The following is a 26,282-nucleotide window of genomic DNA, read 5'->3' on the forward strand; positions in this document are numbered from 1 at the left end:
CTCCCATGACACCACCATGTTTTCTTCATAACACTCATTACAGCTTGTATTTAAAAATTTGTACAATTTTTATTAATGTCTCACTCCCCATTAGACTATAAACTCTATGAAGTATTCACCATCTAGTCCCCAGCACATAGCATAGTATAGTACTTGACACATGGGTGGAGCCTAGCCTAGCCTTCCATCCATTGAGATGGGAATGGAAGACAAGGTTACAGGTTGGTTTTGACATTTTCTGATAGATACCTGGAACTACTGAGTTGATACTGGGTATATGTGTCTAGACTTAAAACAGAAAGTCTGGGTTAGAAATATACAAGGGTTAATGGCTTATTGATGGTAATTGCAGCCATGGGTATGGAGGAGTTAACCTAAAGGGGAGTGAGGAAAGAGAGTTCAGTTCTTTTTTTTTTTTTTTTTTTTTTTTGAGACGGAGTCTCGCTCTGTCACCCAGGCTGGAGTGCAGTGATGTGATCTTGGCTCACAGCAACCTCCACCTCCCAGGTTCAAGCAATTCTCCTGCCTCAGCCTCCCATGTAGCTGGGAGGTGCCGGCCACCACGCACAGCTAATTTTTGTATTTTTAGTAGATACGGGGGTTTCACCATGTTGGTCAGGCTGGTCTCGAACTCCCGACCTCAGGTGATCCACCTGCCTCAGCCTCCCAAAGTGCTGGGATTACAGGTGTGAGCCACCATGCCCGGCTAAGAGAGTTCAGTTCTGACTTTAACGTCTTAAAGACTTGGTGAAGGAAGATGAGCCAGTAAAGGAAACTGAAGAATGTCACTGGGAGAAAAAAGCAGGAGTTTGTTGTCTTACAAAACTTGTGGTTGATATAGTCAAATGCTGTTGCAAGAACTCACTTCAGACTCAAGTCAAAGTGGGTCCATTGGAAGAAGCAACAAGGAGGTCATTGCTGGGCCATGGCAAGTACACGGTACTGTTTTGCCAGAGTGATGGATGTAAACAATAGAATGGAGTGCGATGACAAGGAGAGGGATGCAAGTGGAAATGTCCTGAGGGCCCTTTTTAGAGATTTGTCTAAGAGGAAGATCAGATTTCAGTTAGGAGTTTGGCCCTAACTATGTGAGTGACCTCACTTATATCTTAACTCTTAGAATGAAGAAGTTCTGTTCCACTCTACACATGTAGAATGGTAAGTAAGAATGTTTTTCTTTCATTCGTTCTCAATTCTCTTGTGCTTCTTAAAGCAAGAGAATCTTGCTGATGGTGATTCTAGTTTTAAAGACATGTTACATATATTTATTAGACTACATGATCCCCTCCTCCTGGCAAAATAATAAAAAGTAAACCAAATACTTTACCTGGTGTTAAAAATGAATGTCTAATTGACCAAGATAGGCGTTATTATGGCCATTTCTGTTGTGGCACCTTCCTAATGATTGATTGATTGATTGATTGATTGATTGATTTTATTTTATTTTTTTTGAGACGGAGTTTCACTCTTGTTGCCCAGGCTGGAGTGCAAAGGCGTGATCTTGGCTCACGGCAACCTCCGCCTACTGGGTTCAAGCAATTTTCCTCCTCAGCCTCCCGAGGAGCTGGAAATACAGGCATGCACCACCACGCCCGGCTAATTTTGTATTTTTAGTGGAGGCGGAGTCTCTCCATGTTGGTCAGGCTGGTCTCTAACTCCCGACCTCAGGTGATCCACCAGCCTCGGCCTCCCAAAGTGTTGGGATTACAGGCGTGAGCCACGGTGTCTGGCTGACACCTTCCTAATAATTTTTAAATTTTAAAGAACAGAATATAGCTCCTCTGTAAGATGCACCTCCACCTTTAATGACTAAGTTCTTAAGCAGTTTAAGAAATCCTAGAGCAGTAAATACTGGATTTGCAAGGATGCTTTGCTTTTTACGTCAATTTCCTTTCACTTATCCTTTTTAGTAACTTACCAGTTCAGTCACATTTTAAAAAATTAAATTCTGCTGGACTGTGTCATACTATTGTTATTGCTTCTAATAATAGCTTCCTTCCTCTGCACCCCCACTAAAAGGAAGTAGCTGGAATCACAGAATCTAGAATATTGGAAAAGTACCCAAAACACATTTTTGACACTTAGTTTATGACTGAAAACACTTATTTTGTATTTGATTCAAGTTGTTCAACCATATTTTCATGGTAGTGGGTGAAGGCATTTCAGGGCAAATTTCATAAGTTCTACTGAACGAATCTGTATTATAGTATTAGAGTGAAAACTTGATGCAGAAAAGGATAAATGGGTACTGGATTGAGAAACACAAATGATTGGCTTCGTGGTTTGTTACAGTCTCAGATTCAGCAAGGGAAATGGTCAAGCATAATATTAGGAGTTTTGGAAGTTTCTTGTGTTCAGAAACTTACTAAGAATACACACATATGTACATGATTTCCAAAATGAACCAGGAAATCAGTGAGATTTTAAAACACATATACATGTATACATAGCTCCAGAACAACCTGAAAATGTGCAGAGGACTTTCTGAAATAATAGAATTCAAGGCACTAGAATTTAATCCAAAGTAAATTAGAGAGTATAAATGTTGGATATCATGATGCAGGTTTCTGTAAGAATTGTTTCCTTTTTTGTTGTTTTTTAATAGTTTTGTCCTTCTTATTTACTTACATCCACAGAGCATATTTATGTCTAAGAAAACTAACTCAAATTAACTGAAGCAAATGGATTATTCTTTAAGAAAAGGGAAAGTTAAAAAAAGCTAATTGCTTTCACTAGAGCTTCATTTATAAAAGAACACAATTGCTGGAAGTACCCTTTGTCCTAGCAAATTAACTCATTGTGAGAATCTTTCTTAAGCGCTTTTTATGATTGAATAAATGTTTAAAATAGTGGTGACATACTTTCCCCTAACAATTTACTCATAAAAGTTTGAATACTTGTGTGAACTGAATCTACGAGACTAGAGAAAGCCAACCAAGATAGAGATATATGGTCTCAACACCTGCCATTTGGTGCCTGATAAAGAAGTTCTAGTCTATTTCCTTTCAGGTGTGGAACATCTGTGAATTCAAAGCCGTCAATCACACTGCTTAAGGTTGAGTTCAGTTCTTCAACCCTCTGTTTCCTGGGGGACTGAATTGGATGAGTTTGCAGGTCCCACCCAGCACACACACAGCATCTCTCCTTGAGTATGGAGTGGGGGTATTGCTTGTGAATGTGATGGGATGTCACTCCCATGATTAAGAAGGACTTCGCAGATATAATTAAGGTTCTGAATAAACTACCTTAGAGTTAATCCCAAGGGATATTGTCCTGGGTGGGCTTGACTTAATCAGGTGAGTCCTTAAAAGGAACCGGGTCCTTTCTGAAGGAAGATTGGAGGTAGCAACAGCCACGCTGTAAACTGCCTATAGGGGTGGGGAGCTGCAAAGACCATTTGCTAGCAAATTGACCACCTCAGTCCTATAGCCACAAGGAAATGAATTGTACCAATAGCTTGAAGGCACTTGAAAGTGGATCTTTACCTAGTGGAGCCTCCAGGGAGGATGCAGTCAGCTGACATCTTGATTTCAGACTACGGAGCCCCTGAGCAGAGAACCCAGTCATGCTGTACCGGTGAAACCCACAGAAACTGTGAGATGATAATACATTTGTGCTGTTTTAAGCTGCTAAGCTTGTGGAAATTTTTATATGGCAATAGAAAACTAACATATGTGCTCTGATTTTATTAAATACAAGACTTGTTCAGGTTACTAGACTATGGCTCCTCAGATGGCTGGTGGTAACACACCCTACTATATGCCCTTCTACAGAGAGATGAATAAACCTCCCTGAAGGTTGATGCTGCACATCAAACCACTCCACAAAGCAAACATATGTTAATCTGTATGTTTAAAACCTTTTTGAAAATAAGGTCTGTGATATGGTTTGAATTTGCGTCCCCATCCAAATCTCATGCCAAATTGGGGAATGTTGGAGGAGGGGCCTGGTGGGAGGTGACTGGATCATGGGGGTGGATTTCCCCCTTGCTGTTCTTGTGATAGTGAGTTCTCATGAGATTTGGTTTTTTTAAAAGTGTGTAGAACCTCCCTCTTCTCTCTCTTCCTCCTGCACCAGCCACGCAAAATGTGCCTGCTTCCCGTGTCTTCTCCCATGATTTCAAATTTCCTGAGGCTTCCCCAGCCATGCCTCCTGTGTAGCTTGCAGAACTGTAAGCCAATTAAACCTTTCTTTATAAACTACCCAGTCTTAGGTAGTTCTTTATAGCAGTGTGAGAATGGACTAATACAGTCTGTCTATAGCTTAGAATATCAAGAAACTTTCAGCCAAGGGTCCTGAGTGGCTATTATACTTTGTCTCCTATTTTATCTTCATTCTCTTTTCTTCTCATACTGTTGGTGCAAGTAAAGCTCTCAGACGTACCTGTTCAGCATTTTAACCTACTACTCCAATGTGGCAGCTCTGGGCAGTTATGACAGCATTGGACTTAAAAGATTAAACTCTTTGTTCTGACACCAACTAGTCATGTTACTTTGGGTTTCCTTATCTATAAAAGACAGTATGTTATGATGTATTCCACTTATGACTGAAAAATTATTTGGTATCTGATCCAAGCTGCTTAACCATATTTGCGTGTTATGACAAGTATGTTTTGTCTCGAGACTGCTCAAGATGAGCGTGGGAAAACTGCTGGTTTCAAGGACCACTCAAATTTTCCCTCCAGGAAGACTTGCAAATGTGCACAAATCTTGTCCCTATGGGTCAGGGAGATATTTCTCTGTATTCTTGTCAGTTAAACCAGTTGTCTTCAAATATGTTAACACGTGGAAGAGATCGGTCTCACTCTTCATGGCAGGCAACATGTGTGGGGAATAAGGAAGGTATGAGACTCTTTGGACATTATAGGGAGATAATTTTTATTCAATATAAGGACAAATTAAGATGCAGATGTGAAAGAACTGATTTGATAATTTTATTGAGGTGCCAAGAATGCAAGAGTGGATAAAAGACAGGAAAAAGTTTGGAGAATTGTCAAGGAGGTGGAGGCAATATATCAGCAAAGCAAGGCTAGACTCCATGGATGTTTTATTTTATTTTATTTTATTTATTTATTTTTTCATTTTTATTTTTTATTTTTTTTATTTTTTATTATACTTTAAGTTCTAGGGTACATGTGGATAACGTGCAGGTTTGTTACATATGTATACCTGTGCTATGTTGGCGTGCTGCACCCATCAACTCGTCATTTACATCAGGTATAACTCCCAATGCAATCCCTCCCCCCTCCCCCCTCCCTGTGATAGGCCCCGGTGTGTGATGTTCCCCTTCCTGAGTCCAAGTGATCTCATTATTCAGTTCCCACTTATGAGTGAGAACATGCGGTGTTTGGTTTTCTGTTCTTGCGATAGTTTGCTAAGAATGATGGTTTCCAGCTGCATCCATGTCCCTACAAAGGACATAAACTCATCCTTTTTTATGGCTGCATAGTATTTCCATGGATGTTTTAAATGCATTATTTCCTCTCATTCTCACACCTAACCTGTGGAGTAGTACTATGATTATCACTTAGGGAAGCAGGCTGAAACTGGCTTAACTTTCCCAAGTCACACAGGCAGTCTTACCTCAGAGCCCTCACTCCTAACAACCATTGTTTCAGTTGGAACAGAAGATTTCTAGTCTGTCTCTTTGGGCCAGGGAGAGAAGGGGAGCCCTATGCTTTCGAGGGCCCATATTGTTCTGATATCAGGAAACCTAGAGTTGATGGTAAACATTTAGGGGAGAAAGAGCTGAAGACTGTTGTAAAGTAACCAATCCTTTCCGACCTAGCTGGAGATTTTCCTGACAGGAGCTCTAGTCTCCTAGAAAATTGTGCCCTCTAGGGACGGAGACCACCCTGTCACATCCCGGGTCAGTATGGTGTTTGTTGGCAGGTTAACATTCTTTGTGGCTCTATTTTGAATTTATCAGAGGGTTGGGACTCTTTAACCACCTGATTTTGTTATCTCCAGGATATTTTTCAGTGTAGAGGAGGGACCCGTCCCATTCATGCTATTTTTATGGAGAGGTAGCTGCCATTTGGGAGGTTGTGTATTTCATTGGTGACAGACCGGGCATCAAGAACCCTGAGAACCTCTAACATCACCATCCTGGGCTTCCCTGCTGCCCCTCTGCAACACCCCCCAGGTCCCAGGTCCTGAGCATGTGCCTGATTTCAGAATGATCAGTGCCACACTGCTATCTTCCCTGTGTGTCTGGCAGTCAGGCAGACTTCTTGTTAGCCTGCCTCCTGCTTGCTCCTGTCAGAGAACTATGTGTGAATACTAGGATTGGGGAAACTACGTGGCAATTCTGACTCGTTGCAGCTTCAGCAACAGGCTCCACAATGAACTCTAAGCATGACAGTGGGTCCAGTGCTATGTCTGGGGAAAACAAAGAACTACACTGAAAAGCAGCTACACCTGACACGGGGACAAGGAGAAACAGGACACACTAAAGGACAGGCTAACCTGACACTGAACTGCATCTTTGGAGGCCTGCAGTGCTGTCCTTATAGAAATGCAAAGCAGATCCAAAAGAAATTACTATGATCTTTAAAAGGTCAGAGTGAGGTTGAATATTGATTTTCTTTAAGATGCTTTATCAATTAGAGACCAGAGGTTTTTTTTTCCTGATGATATTTATTTCATAAATGTAATTATTTTTCTAAAACATATTAAAATAGAAAACATGTTCTTTTAATCAATTTATACAAAGAAAATACCAATATAGTAATAAAAATACTGAAAATATATGAAAAGCACCAGAACATTAGAGAAATTACACTGGCAACAATTCTAGGAATATATTTTTTTGTAGTTGTACAATAAAGTGCTATTAAATCCAGTCAAAATTAGTGGCGATATATAAAAACAGTTATGGTAGTATGAAATTTGAGGCCAGGTTTACCAGCAATCGCATTTTTAGGCTACTTGCAGATCAAGGTAATGATATTTCACTAATGCTTCCATGGAAAATCTATTAATTTCCATTCCTAAGTGAAAACAAATATCTAAATCTAAATGTTGGTTCCTTGGTAATTTGGTCATGAATAGGTAATGACATGATTAAAAATAAAATTACTGATTAGAGTACCAAAAACAATCATGCAATTATGATTAAATAAAAACAAATGAAGACAGAATAAAATCAAGTGTAAATATATGATTAATCAAGACAAGTACAAACGTTTAGATGCCTTTGATTTTATAGTTAATTTTCAGTAATCCTGCTTAGTCACATTTAATAGATACACAAACATTAACAGGATATGTTATTAAATTCAACTGATCAGACGTTGAGCAAGGATGTATTAGTGGGTCAACATAATTTTTCATATGAAACATTAAAGGGACACCGTTAGGACAATACATTTTCAATCTTGGCTAATTGTTTCCTCATTTATTTGCCAAGGAACAGAAAACATACACAACTACTTTGGGATTAGATTATATTAAGGCCAAAAATCTACCATGTAAGGGGAAGCCACTGTGCACACATACAGGGAGATACTGTGCACAGTACTTAGGGTGGACTGCAGTCCGTTTCACAGCTGGAGGTGGCAAACTGAAACAGAAAAGCCCAAATTAAGACAAAGTAGCACACCAGTGTCCTTTTAAGGTTTTATTTTCTAGGCCAATTTTGAAGGAATTCTGTTATTCTTCATAACTCAATTTTGGAATCAACTTCTTGAAGATGAAAGCCAACAACACTACCCTTCAGAATAGTAATAAAATCTCCAAACATGGCTCAATCAAAACTCAACATTTTACAGGCAGACTGTTTTTTCTTTCAAATAAAGTAGATGTACATGTGAAGCAACATAGACCCAAACTGGCCATATTAATGAGAAAACAAACTAATTTCATCGCCTCTGCTACTGCAAGGTGTATCTTGTTAGGATTTTAGGAATACCGGGTGGGTACTACCATATCAAAGGCAGAATATCAAGTAAGTCAATTGGTCCTAGTTTGAAGGTTTCACAGATCATCGTGAGTTACATTTTTCATTTTTTAAATGGAGAGCTGGCACCTAGGCATCTATGTTTCTTTTTATTTTTTTCTTTTCACCCTTCTAGATACTCTAGTATTTTGTAAATTTCCTTGTCATGGGCTGACTTTAACAAGGAACATTTTAAAATCTAAATTTATTATCCTGCTTAGCATCTCATACAACTAACTTTTCAAAACATTTATATCTAACACCTTTCATTTAGAAATGAGGAGGGAGACAGTGCAATTCATGGTCCACAGAGACTCCTCTGCTCTGGAATGGGGGTGAAGATGGGACAACAGAAGGTCAGGCCTTTTTAATAAATTAGGCAAAAAGTTGTGTCCAGCTATAGTGGACAACATGAAACTCCATAAAAATGACTGGATAGGGGGACTGCTTGAGACTTTTCTTTTGGGCATTACTAACAGAATTCAAAGAAATTCCAACCACGCTTAGTTTTCCAAATTCTACTGAAGTGAGAGTGTTCATAAAAAAGTCTGAGATTAATAAAAGGCAGGCTGTTAAGGAACACTGAGAAACAAGGGTTAAGGTGGTTTGGCATTAAATCGGTTTACATTCCAAAAGAATATTGACCATCACCTGGGAGGAATTCTCAAAATTACAAAGTCATGGTTACATAAATTCCTCTATATAAGTATGTTTTCTTTCTCAATATACATGTTCTTCTATATACATAGTATAGAAAAGCTAGTAAGTCAGCTCAGCTATAATAATTCTGTCATAAAAAAGCAGATTACATTTTTTGGCTGCAACAAAGCATGTTACTTATACTTTTCAGTTTAGCTAATGTATTTACATGATAAAACTTAAGCTTTAAAACTATTCAGATCAAAAGGAAAAAATAAATTATATTTAAACTATTAATTTACACAATGGATATGCCTTTACTTACTTTACTAAATAGCTATAGTCTCTTATAATCAATTTCTCCAGCATTTCTTTATTCTAGCAGTTTATTTTCAAGACATGTATGTGTTCCCCTCTAAGTGCTGCATATTTCCTTTTAGGAAGCACAGATGTGCAATGTTTTTAGTAGCTTGGTAGAGTTTTAGGTCTGTTACTTTTTCCAACTAATGGACGAAGGAGCCGTGGTTCCTATTCGGCACCACTTCTTTAACTGTACAATAAATAGAAGAAAGAGGTGACAAAAGCAAGCAAGAGCATTGTTAAGGAAAGCAGCAGCTGCTGGAACCAGATACAACGCTGAACTTGGTCTTCAAGCTTCCTATTGCTTTCTAGTAAATGACTGAGCTGAAGAGGGAAAAAGGGATGAAAGATTTATATCAATAAAACAGTCATTAATCATGGGCATGACAAACAGGAATACTAGAAATCTAAACACTGAAAGGATGGGGCCCACTACTCTGTAAGGCTGGTGGAAGGAGGTGGAAGTGCAACAGGGCATTAGATTTGTTTGGTGGACAGATATGTCTATGCTTATTCTCATTTTGAGAGGTCTACATTTCTAGCTGAGACAGGAGCAAGAGCAGTCAGTTTCTGGAGGTACAGAAACCCTTAAGTAGCCTTCAGCTACTCGGAGAGCCCCTCTGTCTCTTTCAAATTTAAATGCACTACTTGGTACTTTTTTTCTGCAAGACTGAATTATTTGATACTCCCCAAAGCACCTTGTGCTTTGCTAAAAATGGCCAAAGCTTTCAAATGGTTAGTAGATCTCCAAAAATAACTCATTTCTTACACCATTTCTTTTCTTTCTTTTTTTTTTTTTTATTGAGAAATGGTCTTGTTCTGTTGCCCAGACTGGAGGGCAGTGGCATGATCACGGCTCACTGCAGCCTTGACCTCCCAGGCTCAAGCAATCCTCCTGCCTCAGACTCCCTAGTAGCTGGGACTATAGATGTGTGCCACCACACCTGGTTAATTTTCAGTTTTTTTGTAGAGACAGGGTCTCGCTATATTGCCCAGACTGGCCTCAAACTCCTGGGCTCAAGTGATCCTCCTGCCTTGGCCTCCCAAAGTGCTGGGATTACAGGCAGCACTGCACCTGGCCTGCCTACCATTTCTGATTTAGCATCTCTTCACAAAGAAGACAGTATTTCTGTTGTGTCTATGCCAAAGGTTTTTCCTTATGTCCATGAGAAAAAAAGGGATTTCTAATGTTGATCAGCATTAACAACTTTGTTTGGGTAGGAAGAAAGTATACTTACCTGTAGACATATATCTTCACTGGTTTTATCTGACATGTTGAAAGCATTGTCTTTTAACGTAAGAGTGTTTGGTTTACTGCTTTCAACAGTATGGCATCTTAACCTATGAAAATCCAAAGAAAACATAACTTCTTAAAAATGTTAATGAATTTTCTTATAAAAGTAAAATATAAAATGAAAACAGCTAAACACAGAAGACTATGCAACAGAGGTGAAAACCCTCATTCCTCTTCCCCAGGTTCACCTAAGACAGCTGCTCTGTGTCTATGTATCTTCCAGCTTCGTTAATTAATGTACGTATAAGGAACACAACATATGGCAGATACCATTCAGTAAAATTCAAATGAAAGTTTTATATGGTATTCAGTAGAATTCATCAAAATATCTTATGATTTGAAGGAAATCACCCTTTCTAGATAGGAGAAAGGTACTTTCCTTGAGCTTCAGTACCCTACCACCAAGCCTCCCTCCCACTTTCTGCAGAACAGTGATCTCCTCTCACAGTTACAGAAAAGCAAACCATCAGTAATTGGTAAAGCAAAAAACAAAGAAAACAAAGCAACTCGAACATAACAAAACCAAAAATAACCCTTCATTTTGAAAGACTGTTTCATAAGAACTTCAAATTAATCTACAACACCTTTTATACCAGTGTTTCTTACCCTTTCAAAACATTCCCATAACCATGTCTTTGAACAAAAGAAAAACTCTTGATAAAAACAGAAAGTAGGCCCTCCTGTAATAGAATTTGAAAATTTAAATATTACATGTAAAAACAAGGCAGGCTGCTGACCTCCATTTGCTTCTCCCTCCTCTGGACTAAGGCTAATCTCCCCTGCTTTGGTCCCCCACACACTTTCAGCCTTCTCAGGAATTTCACTGTTCATAATCTATTTTCATGATCTATCAGCTAAGCTTTTGAGTTTTTGTAGAGAGGAGGTTTCCCTATGTTGCCCAGGCTGGTCTTAGACTCCTGGGCTCAAGCAATCCTCCCACCTCAGCCTCTCAAAGTGTTGGGATTACAGGTGTGAGCCACTGTGCCCAGCCCTGAAGATTTCATTCAACCATAGCCATTATCAGGTTTCCCAGCTTCTCCTCTATAAAGTAGGAAAAATGCCTTCCTCCCTCACAGGGCTGTCTTCATGACTGAATGAATCAGTATGTCTAAAGCATTTAGAACAGTGCTGGCATATAGCAAATTCCATTTTAGTGTGAACTTGGTATCACTGCCCACCGGCTAGTTTCTACGCAGTACTCAGAAGAATCCTTTTAAAAAAAAATAAGCCCGTATCACCTCATGGCTCTGCTTAGCACCGCCTAATAGTTTTTCCTCTCACTCAGAAGTCCTCACCATAGGGACGATCTGATATCCTACTATCTCTGTCCCCATCTGTCACCATGCTCCTCCCTTACTGGAGTCATGAGACAGTGACTTCCTTGTTGTTCCTCCCAAAGGCCAAGCACACTCCTTTTGCATTTGTTGTTCTGTCTGGAAAGGTCTCTGTCCAGTTATCTATGTGGCTTGCTTCAGGGCCTACTCTAATGTCATTGGAATGGCCATCCTTAACTACCCTATAAAGCAAGATTTCTCAACCTTGGCACTATGGACATTTGGAGCCAGATCATTTTTGGGGGATGGGGCTGTCCTGTGTACTGCTAGTGGTTTAGCAGCATCCCTATGCTGCCCCCATTAGATGCCCATTGGAGCCCATCACCCAGTTGTGATAACCAAAAGTGTCTCCAGACATTGACAGATGTCCCCTGGGGGGAAAAATGGGAACACTCCAATAAACCACAATTCCAATAAAAAAAAGCAAAATAAAACTACAATACAGTCTTTTCTATTCTCCTTTTCTATGCATCTTTTCAAGAAATTTGTCAAAACCTGATATATCTATATACATGCACATACACGTATATATCTATATACACAAGTTTTCCCCCCTCTTAAGTAGGATAATGTTCATAACCAATTTTTCTCACTAGATTTGTTTTCTAAAATATATTACAGATGTTTTTCCATGTCAGAACAAATAGACTTGCTGTACCTTTTTGAGTGGTTGCAGCACGCTTTAGTGTGGATATACTCAAACGTATCTCACTATTGCTTTACTGGTTACCATTTAGATTCTTTCTTTCCAGTTGTTCACTGTTACAAACAATGCTGTAGAAACATTCTAGTATGTAAGGTGAGCATTCCTACAGGGAGAACTGCTGAGACAATCTGTGTTTGTGATCTGGACAGATCCAGACTCTTGCACTGACCTGCAAGTGAGTTTCTGCTACTAGTGACCTCCTTGAGCAACACCAGGTCTCTTTCATCTGGGCATCCCCAGAGCCTTGCAGGGCACCCAGCAGATGTAAGAAGAAAGGGAGGCCACCTGGTCCAAGGAGGCACTTTTCTCTTTCTGATTCTTCCCACTACGTTTGAGAAGAAAGTGAGGAAAAAGCTTACCTATGTTCCATCACTTTGTTTCTGGGAACTTCTTTCCAAAACTGAGTTAATTCTGCTGGGCCTGTGCCAGATGACTGTTCCATTTCTGCAGCCATTATCAGAAAACGGTCTTGGGCAGAGACGGTTAAACCTGCATTCCAAAAGGGTAATTCAGCATATAAACAGGAACCTTCAAAGGGGTTGGATATGCATGTGGTTTAAAGCATTATTCTGGAACTTAACATTAAGGAAAAAGAAGAAAATGGAAATATCTTTAAAAAGGAAAAAGTTCTAAAAGTGAGGAATTTCTCCTTTGAAATTCAATTTCAATTGGTGTCAGTTTAAACAATTTTACTTGTTAGAAACAATTACATTTTAATGCTGGAAAGGGCTTTAGAGACCTCTTTGACCATCCCATTTCACATGTGGGAAAACCGATGTCTACAGTGAGGTGAGGTAACTCGTGATACTCCGCTAATTTCTAGATTCTAGCCCGACATCTCTGCTGACTCAGAGCCCAGCTCCAGGTCCCCTTCCCCCCGCCACACTCAACACCTGCTGTGGCTACTAAGTGACAACTCACCCCCATGGGGAGACACAACTATATCCACTGATGCGCCCGGGTCACAGCTGCTATTGCTTGGCTTGACTCTGTATTTTTCTGGAGCTGTTGTTCTCACCTGTTTATAAACACAATAGTCACATAACATCCTTTGTGCTTTTTTTGGGGGGAAATGGCTTAAGAATGACTTTAAAAAAAAAATTAGCAGTGAATAATCAATAACAAAGAGTTTACAAAGTAACAGTGATGGTTATGCATAGAATAGATTTTTTCCCCAGTAACAGGAAGAAAGCATCTCGACCTATCTAAAAAGATACTTGTAAGTCAAATTGTCATTCAGACTCCCTCTTAAATAAAACAATACATCTGTTAAGTATTTATCCTGTTAATTGCCTGAATTTAATGACATAAATTCACAAAAACAATGCACATTAGATTGCATGTAATTAATACAATGGTGTTCAGAAATTAAAAAACAGTAGATAATCAAAGCACATCAGGAACATCCTGGTGGTTACATCTAAATTAAACAGAAGATTTAAGGCAGGAAAACCTACAATATGGGGTAGAGACAGACTCAGTCTTCTTACCCTTAATGCTCAGTATCAGGTTAATATCCGATATAAACTACACTCCAGAGTATACCACACTTGGGGAAAATGCACTATCAATTTTATAGTTTTATGTTTCACTGTTATTATAAATTAAATTATTCACATAGTAAAGAGTAATTTTTCTTGGGTTGTTATTTACAACAAACATTAAACCCTTGTATTAACTTAGACATTAACCTATTACTGCACATAAAAATTCAGATACAGAGCTCAGGGAACATTTTTTGATAAGCTATGCCACTTGGTTAGAACCAGAAGGGAGTACTACATACCTAAAAATTGTCATAAATTAAAACACTGTACAAGTTCAAATTTTTCAATCTTTCAATTAGAACATGTCTAAAATCACTTTCCATGTCAAATTCTCGAACATAATTTATTGTATCTTTGAGAGATTTACCTTAAATGCCACTATATTTTTAGTTACATTTGTCAACACTATTAAAGTTTTCTTCTCTCCGGATTCTGTATTTCCAAAATACAGTTCTTCTGCTGGGCTAGGGAGTGACAAAAACATACAACATTTGTAATAATCAGAACAAATGACAATCTAATCATTAGCCTGAAGAAAAAATATTTAATTAATATTTTAGGCTCATTTGTATAAAGGCATTTCACCAAAAAAGACTTACAAAACAATTACCTAATACAATTTTGTATTTTAATCTTACTGATTCAATGCACACTATTTAAAAAGTCCTATGGTTTTCCCCAAGATCAAAAGCAAACCAGGAAGAACAGAAGAGAGAATGACGAAGGCTCTGATTAATCCTATAATCAGCACTATCTTAAGGTGCACTGATTTAAACTATTTGGAAGGTTATAGATAATAAAGCAAAGAAGATATTGCTGCTTCAACTTTACCTAATTACAAATAATTAGAATAAGGCATATTTCTATACACCAACAGGAAAGAGCATAACTTAAAAAGAAAGATGATTAGGAATGTATTTAACAGAATAATTTCTTACTATATAGCAGCTTTTCTAAGTAATAGGGAAGGACAGAAATAAACAAAAGTAAATTTGGGATGGGAGCTGTAGGAAGAACTTATTAAACAGTAAAATCAGTGAGCTTCAAAATTTAAATTTTACTATTACTTTCCATTGTAATGCCTATGACCTAAAAAATTTTTAAAACAATTCAAGCAAAGTTTGTGTAGTTTAATTACACTATCCAAATTGTATCAGGTGGCTCAAAACGATGGGAAGAATAGTGTTTTTGTTTTATATAAAAAGGTGAATAATTTAAAGTGGATTTTCAGCGAGCCCTTGATTTTGAGATACATCTTTAAATAGGTTAATTTTATATCAGGAATGTCTGTACCTTGGGGGTGTTTTTTAATCTAACTAACACATGTTTTTAAGAATGAGCTCTCCCAGGAGGGCTTTGCCGAGTTTTGGACAAGGTGGTAGATTTACATGGTTGCTGGCTTCCTTTTAGAATCCAATCTTAAGTAAGTCATAGAAAAACACAAGGTTATGGATCTCATTGTTCTTAGTAACCAGCACAAAACTGTGAGCAGCTCCAGGAAGACAGAGATTGGTTAGGTCCTTGTGTATGTGTAGGAGCAGCTCTGGGACTTCACCGGGGGCAGAGGATGGGAGGAGCAGAGCCTGATATGCAGTTGAGAAGCTGTCTGGCTTTCTCCCTAGCCTGCTTTTCCTGTCATACCTCTACAATTACAGGCAAGGACCTATGATGTGACAGGCTTCCAGTGAAAACAGAATGTGTAACTTCCAAATAAGTAGGGAGAAAAAAGGGAACAAGTAAACGAACAAAAAAGATAAACTACAAAGGGAGAAAATGGGAAAGAAAAACCATGAAAAATAGAAAATGCATGCGCATCTGTCTCTCTTGTTTGTTGGCTTTCATACACACAGATGGCGGAGATAAATCCAAATATAACAGTAATCAAAATATATGTAAACAAACTAATATTATCAATTAGAGAATGTCAGATTAGATTTTTTTTAAAGTCTGGCTGTATTGTTCATACGAGACACACATAAAGCAGCTATATAGAAAGGTTTCAAGTAAAGGGACAGAGGATGCTACATGAGATCATAAAGTTGGTGTAGCAATTTAACGTAAGGCAAAATACATTTACCAACCAAAAACATCAGTGAGAAAAAGGTCTTTATACACTTTATACAATGCTAAAAGAAACCTGGAATCTTTTGAATCAAATAACCTAGCAGAAAAACAGAGATGTCCTGAAGTTTGGCTTTAGTCACAAACCTATTTTTCTAGTTCATCTTTGGCTTTTGGAAAGTAAAATCAACAAATCCTTCGTGTCATTTCTGGCATTCCCGAACTTGGGCAAGTCTAATAGTATCAGTAATGTGAGGAAACTACTGCCATTCAGATTCACTAATATATAAATATTTACTTTTGTTATCTGATGTGTGATGAGAGCCCTTTAAAGACACTCGACATAGTAAAAGAAAGGTAGCTAAAAATATCCACTATGTCTGGAAACCAAGGTAATTTTCAGATAACTCTTGGTTTTATATTTCTACAGTTTCAAAAACCAAAGAGAAGTTTTCTTAATTTTGTGGCTCCCTCAAGGTGATCAAGACACGTTATAAAATTATAGCTAATAAAATATTTGGTGATTACCTGATGTGTAGTAAGGGGCCTTTAAACACACTCAATGGTTTCTTGAAAGCTTTCATTTTTGAATCAACTTTTTCATTTTCTTCTGCTTTGGAAGTAGATTCGGTTGGGTTAATCTAAAGACAAAAAAAAAAAAGGATAACTATTTAGCATATATTAACATGACCATTAACATCTATTTTAGTGCCTACATAGGTTACTGTAGAAAATACAACATGGCCCTTCCCTTAAGAGTCTTTAAACTTTTCTAAAATATAACATTGTATTTATCCATCTATCAAGTTCCTGATTACCTGTAAAAAGAGTGACAACTACTAAGTGCTCTTTTAAAAATTAGAGAAAGGAACTAAATCAAAGTTGTAAATTCATTACTTTTAGACAAATAAAAAAAATTTAGATAAAACAATTACTTCTAGATGTGTTTTGCTAGTCTTTATACAAAAGCATGGAATCAGCCTTTATTTTATTTGAGACAAAGTCTCACTCTGTCACCCAGGTCAGAGTGCAGTGGCACAATCATGGCTCACTACAGCCTCGACCTCCTGGGCTCAAGCGATCTTCCCAACTTAGCCTCCAGAGTAGCTGGGACGACAGGTGTGCACTATCACATCTGGATAATTTTTTATTTTTTGTAGAGACAGGGCCTCCCTATGTTGCTCGGGCTGGTCTCAAACTCCCGTGCTCAAGCGATCCTTCCACCTTAGCCTCAGAAAGTGCTTGGGATTATAGGTATAAGACACAGGCCCTGGCCTGGAATCAGCCTTAAATACACTAAAGTGGTGCTTCTGGTTAGCTAATCCCATCCTTTCTCTTTCTTTTTACACACAAAAATGTGGAAGGGTAGCAGGTTAAGTGAATTACCCAAAATCACATAGCTGGCTAGTGGCAGAATTGGGGATAGACCGTAACTTGTGATTCAGTTTCATTTTATTTATAAAGTTACCTTTTTAACAAGAGGTGTTTGTTCTTCGCTAGAAATTGTTTCCAATGTTTCTTTGCCATCACTTTCTATGTCCTCTTTACTTGAAGTTTCATCCTCACTGGTAATAGGCCCATTCTCACACAATGGGGTCTGGAAGTCATCATCTACTAGTGGTGGATAGCTATACTTGAAAGGATCCTAAAAGAAAATAATTTCACATGAGCCTACTAAATGGTGGGTGGAGAAATAATTCTCTTAGTAGATTTACAGTTCATTACTTTGGCCAAGAAAATAGACTTAATTAGATCACGAAATTTAAAATAAAGGAAGTATTTCAAACGAGAAAGAAAAGCAGCAATAAGTGGTGTGGGACAACTGGCTAGCCATCTATACAGAATCACCTTAGATCTCTAGCTTGCTCTCTACACCAAAAAGAATTTCAGATGGATAAAAGCTTTAAATGTATATGTTGTGTGTGTGTGTGTTTTTAAGAACCACATAAGTTCTGTAACAATACAAAAGAGGGATATAGAATACACTGAAAAAGAATGAAACTGTCTTTTGAATCATAAGGAAGTTTTCAACATCACTTATAATTAAAGAAATGCAAATTAAAATGACAATGAAATACTTTTTACCTGAGACTGGCAATGATTACAAAAATAAGAATATGCGATGCTGGCAAGGAGGTGGTTCAAGAATTCTCATACATTATTGGTAAACAGGCACAATCTCTTTAGAGGAAATGTGGCAACAGCTATCAAAATTAAAAACTATACCCACTGATTTTTTTTCTAGGAGTTTATTCTGTATGCATTCTTGCTGCACCCATACATCAAGAGTTATTACAAGGATATTCACTGCAGCAAAACTAGTAATGGCAAAAAATTAGAATACAATTATCACTGCAGTCCTTTAAAAGAGGAGTGATTAAATAAATTATGTTATATCCATCCACACAATGGAATATTTTGGAATGGTTTAAAAATGAGATAGACCTCTGTGTATCAATATGGTATAACCTGCAAAATAAAAGATGTGAAAAAAGCACAACTGGACAATATATATGGTATGTGACCATTTGTGTAAAAAACTGTAATAGATAACTCCAGAGGGATAGAAAACTTAATGGTGAATGCCTCTAGGGAGTGGCAGTGGGCAAGGACCTGGGAAGGGGGATATAGTTTTCATGGTACTGTTACACTTTTCAATCTCTGGTACTGTGTTTACTTTATTAAAAAATCATGTATATGTATTACTTTTTGAAAAAAAAATACTTAAAAATTAATGTTAAAAAAATAGTCCTGCTATAATTTTGACTGTAATTCTGAAGAAATATATCACTAAGAACAGAGAGGGAAAATAAAATAACCTTTTCTATACATAAAATTAATATAATTTAAAATGTTATGAATTATATTATAATTATTTAAGATACAACAATTTTATGAGCAAGTTAATAAAAATAAACAAAATCACATTTTAAATCAAGCATAGCACCTGAAATGAAGTGTATTTGGTTTTTCTTGGTGAAAATGTGAAATAAAGCCTTAGAATAAGAAAGAAGCAGACTTCAAATTAAAAATACTGGTTCAGGTCTTTTCTAATCAAAGACAATAAACAGAAGGACATATCAAAACTATTCCTCTTGCTAGTTCTGACTGAACACAATTTTGCCAGGCAGGCAGTATAAAAAAAAGATTGCAAAAAATCAAGTAAGTGAAATATTATCAAGTTAACCCAAAGCGTACCAAGTCCGTAAGTTGTAGTTTTTTTATAAGTAGTGAAAATCAGCTCAAAAAAATCTTGACAGTATATGCTTAACAGTATCTTTTTAACTAAAAAGAATGTTGAACAGCAAACAATTGGAAGCACACTGAAGACACATCAAGAGGAAATTCACTAACTTATGTCTAGATAGTAGAATGCCATGTAGCCATAAACGAGTATCAGAGCCTGCTACATACTGATTTGGTATAAGACATGCTGTGAAGAGAAAAGCAGGATGCACAGTAGCACATAAATGCACTAACTGTTTAGAAGAGATGAGAGGGAGGAAGAATTATATACTATACTTGTTTATATAGGTAATACATATCCCTGCAAATTAATATAAGAAATTCAGCTGGGGAGGGAATATGGTGATTGGAAATAGAAGTAGGAGGAGATATTTTTACTGAAGACTTATTTCTCATTATTCTTCTGAATATTCTTCAGTTTAGAACCACATAAATATATTACCTATTAAAAAATAAAAAAATCAACAACTTTAAAACTTTAAAAATGTGTGTAACACTACTTGCTATTTTGAGGGTATCTGTGATACTTCTTTGTATATTATGATACTACTTTTCTTTTTTCCTTGAGGAAAGTATACAGCCTAATGTGTCATTATCCAGTATAGTTTTATAAACAAGTTTCAAATATTATACTTACAGTTCCACCCATGTGGGGAGGCAGGTATTCTACACTGACATAGTCCTGAACTTCATTTTTGCTTGTAAACTTCAACAAGCTCACTGCTTCTGGACCAAGCCAGGTTTTCACAATTTTGAAAGCAGCTGAAGAAAAACCAGTCACTTCATTAAAATTCTCTTCGTTCCTATTCTCAATTAATTTACCATAAATGCTAACCCAGGTCTTCTGAAATCAGTTTGGGCTATAATCTGTTAATATTTATCTTTACGTGATGTACTTAATTAACATTCTCTAATTTCTGTAGGCGTTTACATTGTGGCTATCCCTTATGGGTTTCAAATGTTCTATGAAGATTCAGGAAGATTAAATTACCCTGATGTTCATTAATAAGCTTATCAGGGTTTTGGCCTCTGAACAAATCCATCAATGATCCCAACTATTTAGATTTCCAGACACTGAATCAAACAGCAATATGATTCAGGAAATAACTGCACAATAGTATGGAAAGAGTCATTTACCTTATGGTTCTCATAAACTCTCTATCTGAAAAACCTTCTCAAACAGCGAGTCAGAAGAGAAAGAAAGAAACAGCCCTTCTTATTATGAGTGTGAGCTGGATCCAGACTTCCTTCCTAACCCTACACTTCTCTGCCTCTCTCCCAGGCTTGCAGTTTATATAATTGTGGGGAACTTACAGAATCTCAAAAATAAACTGGTTTAAAAAATTTTTTTGAGACAGAGTCTCACTCTGTCACCCAGGCTGGAGTGCAGTGGCATGAACTGCACTGTTCTGTTGTCAAACACAGCTGTTTGGTAATTATAATCTTGTTCTGTCATGTAATTTCTTATTTATGCTTAATTTTTAAACCTAATTTTCACTGTGACAATCTAAGTACATTTTTAAGAAATTACAATAGAAATACTGCATTAAATTTGCAAAACTGTCAATTAAAAACAACAGAAAATAAGAACAGCAAGATAAACATTAGAGAAGTATCTTTTTATTTTAGCTAACTATAAGTTTTTTACATAACATTTAAATTTCCATTAATTTCAATTTAAAATGTGAGTTGACATATTTGAAACTATGCTACTTTAATTTGATAAATCTGATTTTTCATGACTTTACTGATATAATTTACATGTCATAAAATCCCCCCTTTATATACAAGTCAATGGTTTTTAGTATATTCACAGAATTGTGCAATCACCACCACAATCTAATCTAGAACATTTTCATCACACCAAAAAGAACCTTCATATAGCAATGTCTCTTTATGCCTCCTTCTCCAAGTCCTTAGGAACTACCAATCTATTTTCTGTCTTCATGGATTTGCTTATTTTGGACATTTTATATAAATGAAACCATACAACGTGGCTTTTTCTACTGGCTTTGTTCACTTGGCATGTTTTCAAGGTTCATTCATAATGTAGCATGTATCAGTACTTAATTCCCTCTTATGACTGAATAATTGTCCATTTTATAGATATGCAATATTTGCTTATCCATTCAGCAACTGATGAATATTTAGGCTGTTTCCACTTTTTGTTATTATGAATAATGCTGCCATGAACATTTGTGTACAAGTTTTTCTGTAGACATATGTTGTCACTTCTCTTGGGCATATACTAAGGAGTGGAATTCTGGGTTACATGGTAATTCTATGTTTAGCTACCAAACTGTTTTCTGATGTGGCCGGACCATCTTAACATTCTCACCAGCAGTGTACGAGGCTTCCAATTTCTCCACATCCTTGCCAATACCTGTTATTGTGTCTTTTTGATTCTAGCCACCCTAGTGGGTGTGAAATCATACCTCACTTGGTTTTGACTTGCATTTCTCTAATGACTACTGATACTCAGCATCTCTTTATGTGCTTATTGCCCATTTGTTTATCTTCTTTAGAAAAACATCTATTTAAATCTTTCACTCATTTTTTAATTGGGTTGTCTTTTTTTTTTTTTCTTTCAGAGAGAGTTTCACTCTTGTTGCCCAGGTTGGAGTGCAATGGTGCAATCTTGGCTCACTGCAAACTCTGCCTCCCGGGTTCAAGCAATTTCCTGCCTCAGCTTTCTGAGTAGCTGGGATTACAGGCTTGCGCCACCATGCTCAGCTAATTTTGTATTTTTAGTAGAGACGGGGTTTTACCATGTTAGGCAGGCTGGTCTCGAACTCCTGACTTCAGGTGATCTGCCCACCTCAGCCTCCCAAAGTGCTAGGATTACAGGTGTGAGTCACCATGCCCGGCCACTTGTCTTTTCAACGTTGCATTCAAAGAGTTCTTTATATATTCTAGAATAAGTCCCTTATCAAATGTATGGTTTGTAAATGATTTCTTCCATTCTGAGAATTGTCTTTTCACCTACTTGATAGTGTCCTTGAAGGCACAAGTTTTCCATTTTCATGCAGTCCAATGTTATCTGTTTCTTTTGTTGCTTGTGCTTTTGTTGTCATATCTAAGAAACCATTGCCCAATCCAAGCACAAGGATTTAATCCTATGTTTTCTTCTAAGAGACTTAGCTTTTACATTTAGGTTTCTGATCCATTTTGAGTTAATTTTTATATATGATGTGAGGTAGGGTCGAACTTTATTCCTTTGAATGTGCATACCCAGTTGTCCTAGCACCTTTTATTTAAAAAGTCTTATTTCTCTACTGAATTGTCTTGGCACCATTGTAAAAAAAAAATCAACTGACCATAATAAACACTAGGGTTTATACCTGGACCCTCAATTCGATTTCACTGATCTATACGTTTATCCTTATGCCCATACATGCCCAATGTCTTGATTGTTGTAGCTTTGTAGTAAATTTTGAAATCAGGAAGTGTTAAATCCTCCAACTTTGTGTTTCTATTTCAAGATTTGACTAGTCTGGGTTTCTTGCATTTTCATATGAATTTTAGGACAAACATATCCATTTCTGCAAAAAAAGGCAGCTGGGCTTTTGATAGGGACTGCACTGAATCAGTAGATCAATTTGGGAAGTGTTGACCTCTTACCAATACAGTTGGCCCTCTGTATCCACAGATTTCACATCCATGGATTTTTGATTGACCAACCACAATTGAAAATATTAAAAAATAAATAAAACCAATATGACAAAAATATAAATGAGAAACAATAAAGTAGAACAACTATATAGCACTCACGCTGTGTTAGGTAGTATAAATAATCTAAAGATGATTTAAAGTACATGGGAGGAGCCAGGTGTGATGGCTTATGCCTGTAATCCCAGCACTTTGGGAGGCTGGGGCAGGCAGATCACTTGAGGTCAGGAGTTCAAGACTAGACCAGCCTGGCCAATATGGTGAAACCCTGTGTCTATAAAACTATAAAAATTAGCCAGGTGTGGTGGTAGGTGCCTGTAGTCCCAGCTACTTGGGAGGCTGAGGCAGGAGAATCGTTTGAACCTGGGAGGCAGAGGATGTAGTGAGCTGAGATTGTGCTAATGCACTCCAGCCTAGGTGACAGAATGAGACTCATTAAAAAAAAAAAGGAAAAAGGTATACAGGAAGATGTGTGTCAGTTACATGCAAATACTATACCATTTTATATGAGGGACTTGAGCATCCAAGGATTTTGGAGTCTGTGGTGGTGGTGGGGGAGGGGTTCTGAAACCAGTCTCCCATGGATACTGAAGAGAGACTGTATTAAGTCTTCCAATCCATGAACAAGAAGTCTTTTTATTTACGTAGGTCTTGAATTTACTAAAATGGTGTTTTGTAATTTTCAGTGTCCTTGTCTTGAACTTCTTTTATTAATAGAAGTGGTAAGAGCAGACAGCGTTGTCTTGTTCCTGATCTTAGGGGGAAAGCATCCATTCTTTCCCTGCTAAGTAAGATGTTAGCTGTGGGTTTTCATAGATTCAGGTTTTTCATATATGCCCTTTATAGACAGGCAGAGGAAGTTCTTTTCTGTGAAGGATTAGCCTTACCCAAAGAGAGGTCTGGCCTTTGCCCTCAGCTTCTGAGAGGTAATCTTCATGCCTGATAGGATTGTCTTCGTCTGGGGGCCTTGAGTGACAATGGAACAATATGACTTAGGGTAGGAGCTGGCCATGGAAGAAAGACCAACAATGTGATTCAGGGTAGGGGTTTGGGTTACACGGTATCAGTAGACCTTGGGGGAGACTGAAGACTAAGATCAACCACATGGGCAATCAATCATGCTTACATAATGGAGTTCCAATAAAAACTCTGAACACCGAGGCTTGGGTGAGCTTCCCAGGTTGACACACTCCATGCATACTGCCACATGTTGATGCCAGTGAAGTAACATGCTCTACATTTGGTACTTCCCTGGACTCTGCCCTACACCTTACTTTCTGTGGTTGACCTTAATCTAAATTCTTTCCCTGTAATAAACCATAATTGTAAGTATAATAGTTTTCGGTTAGTTCTCAGAGTCCTTCACTAGAATTATCAATTGATGCCAGTGAAGTAACATGCTCTACATTTGGTACTTCCCTGGACTCTGCCCTACACCTTACTTTCTGTGGTTGACCTTAATCTAAATTCTTTCTCTGTAATAAACCATAATTGTAAGTATAATAGTTTTCGGTTAGTTCTCAGAGTCCTTCACTAGAATTATCAAACCTAAGGGTAATTTTCAGCACCTCCTGAACTTGCAGTTTGTGTCAGAAATGGGGGTGGTTTTGTGTGGACTACTGTGGTTTAACTTGGCAGTTGTTTCAACTCTTTGCACCTTATGTTGCTAGTTTGTTGAGTACTTTTATCATGAGAGGGTACTAGATTTTGTCAAATGCTTTTTCTGTGTCTCTTGAGATGATCACATCATTTTCCCCTTCATTATATTAATATGGTAGATTACATTAGTTGATTTTGATATGTTGAGCCCACTTAGTCATGGTGTATAATCCTTTTTATATGCTGCTGGATTCAATTTGCTAGTACTTTGTTGAGGACTGTTGCATCTATTTTCATAAGGAATACTAGTCTGTAGTTTTCTTTTCCTGTGATGTTTGATATTATGGTTATACTTGCCTCATAAAATAAGTTGGAAAGTATTTCCTCTTCTTCTATATTTTGGAAGAATTTGTGAAGGATTCATGTTGACACTTCTTTAAATATTTCACATAATTTACCAGTGAAGCCATCTGGGCCTGGGCTTTTCTTCATGGAAAGGTTTTTTGATTACTAATTCAACTTCCTTTTTTATATTTCTATTCTGATTCTTCTTGAATTAGTTTCAGTAGTTTGTATCTTTCTAAGCATTTGTTAACTTCATGTAGGTTACCTAATTTCTTTGCATATAATTATTCACAGTATCCCCCTATAGTCCTTTTTATTTCCTTAAGGTCAATAGTAATGTCCCTTCTTTCACTACAGATTTTAATAATTTGAGTCTTTCCTTTTCTTCTTTATTAGCTAAAGGTTTGTCAATTGTGTTGCATTTTTCAAAGAACCAAGTTTTGGATTTGTTGATTTTCTCTATTGCTTTCTATGTAACAACTGACTTTTGCAAACACAAATGAGAATGTACATTTAATAACATTTAATAACATTAAATTTATAGTAATTTTAAAGTTGGTCAAGATAGTTTATCAACCAATGGCTTTTTCAAAAAAAAATTTACCAAAAAAGATATCATGACTGTCAAAAGGGTCATGTCACTACAGTGATTTGGGGTGAGTTTCAGACTGATTCCACCTTCCTTCTCAACACCTGAAGCCCATGAGAAAACCTAGACAAGGCCTGTGTTCTGTGACACACCTTATCTGTGCATGTCAAATTCAGGCTTCTGACTACAGTATTACCTTAATGGTTGAATATTTTGAGGCTGCTGTTAATTTTTTTTTTTAAGAGAAAGGTATCATTATGTTGCCCAAGCTGGCCTCAAACTCATGGGCTCAAGTGATCCTCCTGGCTCAGCCTCCTGAGTAGCTAGGACTATAGGTGTGCAACACCATGCCTGGCAAGGCTGTTTTTAAAGAAGACTAATGGGTGCCCCCAGATCCTGGGTATAGAATTTTAGCCCTGTTTGCTTAGGAATAGCCTTTGAGTGCTCTAGCTCCAGTCTCTTAAGAGTGCATGCAAAGGACAATATAAACATTATTTTAAACAATTGTAGAAATATGGCTAAATTGGCAAAGAAAATTAGACATTTTGTTTTAAGAAAGTATAAATATACTCACCATTCATTAACCAAGGCATATCAAAGATCACTATTTTTGCTGAAAGATGAAAAAAAATTCATTGAATGTGAATCCGTACCTCTGTAATAATATCACTTATACTGGCCTAGAAAATACTGGTCATCTAAATGTAAGTAAAAACTGAGCTCATTGTCTGAGCTCTAATTCAGTGAAGTGTATAGTATCACGAATAGTATTCCATGTGGTGCTGGAACTGAACTAGCATGTCACAATGGTGAGGTGCCAGCCCAGGAGGAGGACTTGTGGGAAATCAATAGTGCACTGTCACTGTCCTCTGGTAAACAGCCTATTCTTTTGTCATTCACTGTGTTTGTTGTTTGCAGGGAAGTACAAAAGAAAACAGTTAAGTGGATAAATGGA

General features: G+C 37.3%; 1 protein-coding gene across 2 annotated transcripts in view; it reads right to left on the reverse strand.

The window, feature by feature from the left end:
- Window positions 1–6,777: 6,777 nt before the first annotated feature.
- The window catches only part of MOSPD2 (motile sperm domain containing 2), a 48,710-nt gene continuing 29,205 nt past the window's right edge, over window positions 6,778–26,282 (reverse strand). Inside the window, exons 7-15 of one of the 2 annotated variants that reach the window (XM_007991081.3) lie at window positions 25,902–25,940; window positions 19,763–19,887; window positions 17,348–17,524; window positions 16,408–16,520; window positions 14,186–14,282; window positions 13,193–13,289; window positions 12,631–12,760; window positions 10,176–10,278; window positions 6,778–7,563 (exon numbers count right to left, since the gene is read on the reverse strand). In XM_007991081.3, the coding sequence (XP_007989272.1) occupies window positions 7,522–7,563; window positions 10,176–10,278; window positions 12,631–12,760; window positions 13,193–13,289; window positions 14,186–14,282; window positions 16,408–16,520; window positions 17,348–17,524; window positions 19,763–19,887; window positions 25,902–25,940 (923 nt within the window). In that variant the 3' untranslated portion in view covers window positions 6,778–7,521. Of the gene's footprint in view, window positions 9,262–10,175; window positions 10,279–12,630; window positions 12,761–13,192; window positions 13,290–14,185; window positions 14,283–16,407; window positions 16,521–17,347; window positions 17,525–19,762; window positions 19,888–25,901; window positions 25,941–26,282 lie in introns of both variants that reach the window. The other variant, XM_007991080.3, reaches the window with a different exon arrangement.

This window comes from Chlorocebus sabaeus, chromosome X, assembly GCF_047675955.1.
Source record: "Chlorocebus sabaeus isolate Y175 chromosome X, mChlSab1.0.hap1, whole genome shotgun sequence".
Classification (NCBI taxonomy): domain Eukaryota; kingdom Metazoa; phylum Chordata; class Mammalia; order Primates; family Cercopithecidae; genus Chlorocebus; species Chlorocebus sabaeus.